We start from the raw sequence: 3559 nt of genomic DNA on the forward strand, positions 1-3559 counted from the left end.
ACAGTATATTATATGAAGGTGCATTACTTTTCATCCTAAAGGGACTTCTTAGATAATAAGAATATTATTGAGCACATTATGCATGTATATTTTAGTTTCCTCTTTTGAAAATGGACAAGTGTGGTTCCCTCCTTTGTAAAGGAAATATAATATTGAGGAATATAAGGATCGTTACAATATATATGTTTCCCGACATTTAACAAGTTAAAATTAATTTAACTTTAAAAAAGCAATTTTGATAATTTTGCACATGTCAACAATAACTAATGCAAGTTTTCTTTTGTCAAAACAAATTGATTGTATATGTTTCAGTCCATCTGATGGCTTGATGACTTCTCCTATTTTCTTCATATCTCTGCCTACTTGTATAACATTAATTGAATTACACCCGGATACAAACAAATCTCCAGTGCCTTCGGTGCAAACACTTGTCACGATTTTCAAATCGGGATCAGAGAAAGTCTGACAGTAATTCCCTTTTCTGTCCAAAGAAATAAGACCATTCACAAAACATGCAACAAACATTTTATCATCCACATCACTAAAAGCAATATGTCGTATTACTGGAGAAATATCTTCCTTCTATATTGCTTGAGTAACACCTTTCAAACACAGTACTGTTAATCATAATAATGTATATTGAGCTCCCAAGCGTCCATGTTAAAAACGAGTTTCTGAATCGCTGACATGCAATGCCAAAACACTCTGTGTTAAACTTTGTATTTCTGCGTGAGTACAAGTTTGGCTTTGTTTAGAGAGACAAATTGACTGAATTTATCGCGTCAAAACCTGACTGAGCTTCAGTACCCCTTGTACAACAACATACATATGGCCCGATCCAGGAAATTGAACATAATCTTTCATAATCTATTTTTATATCTGCACGCTGTTAGTTTTCTTTATTTTTCATTGTCAGCAATAAGTAAGAACCATCTGTTGTTATACCAGTTCCATACACATATGGTTTTGACTTCAATTCGAAGGGGCGGATATCTAAAATTCTTTAATACACCCACTGACCAAACTTGTTGGTTTTTGAAGCTGGCCTTAGAGTACGTCCGAACGTTTTTTGAGGATTTTGAAGAGTGCATTTTTAAATCGTAGGCTCAAAAAATGATAGTAATCCTTGTCTCAAAACTGGAAATTTGTCGGGAATAGTTTCGTCGTTCATTTTTGAAATATATAAAGCAGACGTTTTCATCGAAACAAACTGCTGGGCCTTGTTTCCCTCTGATTGTTTCAAATCTTTCAACGATTGTTCAAGTTGATCTATTTCGTCTTCTGTAATTGTATTCTCTTTGAAAAGTTCCGAGTCAACTTCTTGAAATATTTTTTCAACCTCGGCTATCGAGTTTTCCTCGATGTTGTCTAAGATGGCGTCGACTTCTTGACGATAGGTTTTAATTTCTCTTATCGAATCAAATTTAGATTTCTTTAGATCTTCTCGTTGAGCACGTTTAGTATCAATTAATTTTTCTTTCAACCTTTTTACATCTTTTAATTCTTTGTCTAGCTTCTTGATGTCTTTTGTGCTGTGTGCTTTATCAACAATATCTGGAATTGACTTAACATCAGAGCACGATCTGGAAGTTATAAAGGTGTCATCGATGGGAAAAAATGCATATATCTATTACAATTACTTTTTTAATACATAATGCAGATAAGAAATACCATAAACATTACATATCTTCCGTTGAGTAATCTCAATTAGTTGATATGATATAAAAAGAGAAACCTGACAGGTACTTGTACCGATGTCTATAATGCTCCCACTTAAAAAAATGGGGAGCCTATTGTAATAGGTTGTTTAGTCTTAACGTCCGTACGTTCCGTAATCATAATTTTTGTTTTAATAATTTTTGAAAGAATAAGCTGTGATTTATGTTACTTTGAATTGAAACTGACGCCATAAGGTCAATGGTTAAGATCATAGTGACTCTTTTCTGGTTAATTAAGAAGGAAAAGAGTTGTTTATTTAGATTGATACGGAAAATGCCCATGACCAGTGAATGGCCCCTATTGATTTTGAGGCCATTAGATTTAAATCCAATAATGTCATAGGTCAAAGTCATAGTAACCCTCATGTAAAATACTTGTCAATATCTTAAAAAGGAATAAGCTTTGGTTTATCTTGGTAACGAAATAGCCAATGGCCATTTGATGATTTAGTCATTGTATTAAAGTCAAGTTCACAATGACATTTAATGTAAATTTGTTTTTCTGATAATAAATTTGAGAATAAATAAGCCGTGGTTAAGGATACTTAAGGTAGGAAAATTGCTTATGGTAGATGTAAATGACCAGTATTAATTTTAAGGTCATGAGGTCAAAGGTCATGGTCACAGTAATAATTTTTGTAAAGCTCTTGTCTTATTTACCAATAGAAGAAATAATGATTAGTTTATTTACATGGGTATGCATATTTTTTTGACCAGTAGATGTCCCGGCCCACATACATATTAAGAGGTCATTTGATCAATGTCAAAGTGACACCTGTTATGATCTTGGTTTTCAATATATAGTCTTTCCCCAATTATTATTATTGCCCTATGGACACACTTTGAGTTATTTTCAATTTTAGAGGGCAAAGTGGCCATTTTGAGAACTTTTGCCGTTTTATTGTAACTGTGTTTATTCTGCTAGTGAGTAAAACCGCCCTTATACAATCATTTATACTCCAGTGTAAACAGGTTTATATGATTTTGATATTAGAAATAATCACTTACCTGTGGCCGAGTGCGATGCAAGTTTTACAACCAACCTCGTCGTGATTTCCACAATACATGTCTACTATCTTTGTCTTGTGAACGCTACATCTCTGAGTGGGTATTGCTGGCAATCCTCCGATGCCACTTGACGACTTGTAATTCGTCTGATCCAAAAATGTGTGACTCTTTAATCCCGGCATTTTGTGAAACATGTCGGCGCATGATTGACAATAGTACCCCTGACATTCCACACAGTATTTCGCAGCTTCTCTATTTCGTTTATCGTCCAAACAAGGCGAACATTTGAAATTAAAGATCTCGTCGGACGCATGTTCACTTCCGCCAGACGCCATTTTAAACTTCAATATTTACCTCCTGATTTAACACAAAGGTTATGCTTTATCGACCCGAAGTAAAACGATAGTAATATCACACAGAATGTTAAATATACCGATTTTAAACCAGTATAGTATACAAAATGAAGAACTTGACACCAGCGCTTTGTGCAAATTTCACTAATATTGTTTGCTATACAATTAGTAATATATTAGTTAATCAATTTATTATGTGTATAAATGTGAAATAGTTATCAATATATACAGGTCATGAAGAACGACTTTTTTTTAAATAAATGATCTTAAAAATATTTTTTATCGAACATAGATAGACTTGGTATATACTGTGAAAACATGAATATTCAATTTAATACGTAATGGCAAACTAGTAAAATACTTTTAAATTTTATACTCTGAGAAAATTTACAATCATTTAAAGATCTTTGAGATTGAAATATAATAACCACATTATCATAAAAATGGTAAATTTACCAGTTTATGATAGTGTCAGCTTAT

General features: G+C 32.9%; 1 protein-coding gene across 1 annotated transcript; it reads right to left on the minus strand.

Moving 5' to 3' along the window:
• Window positions 1-1093: 1093 nt before the first annotated feature.
• On the minus strand, window positions 1094-3061 carry LOC132727191 (probable E3 ubiquitin-protein ligase MID2). Its single transcript, XM_060712618.1, has 2 exons — window positions 2727-3061; window positions 1094-1583 (listed from the first exon to the last, which is right to left on the minus strand). Exons 1-2 carry the CDS (start codon window positions 3059-3061, stop codon window positions 1094-1096), a joined length of 825 nt encoding a protein of 274 aa, XP_060568601.1.
• Window positions 3062-3559: the final 498 nt, after the last annotated feature.

This window comes from Ruditapes philippinarum, unplaced genomic scaffold (assembly GCF_026571515.1).
Source record: "Ruditapes philippinarum isolate M1 unplaced genomic scaffold, ASM2657151v2 ctg9795_1_1_1_1, whole genome shotgun sequence".
Classification (NCBI taxonomy): Eukaryota; Metazoa; Mollusca; class Bivalvia; order Venerida; family Veneridae; genus Ruditapes; species Ruditapes philippinarum.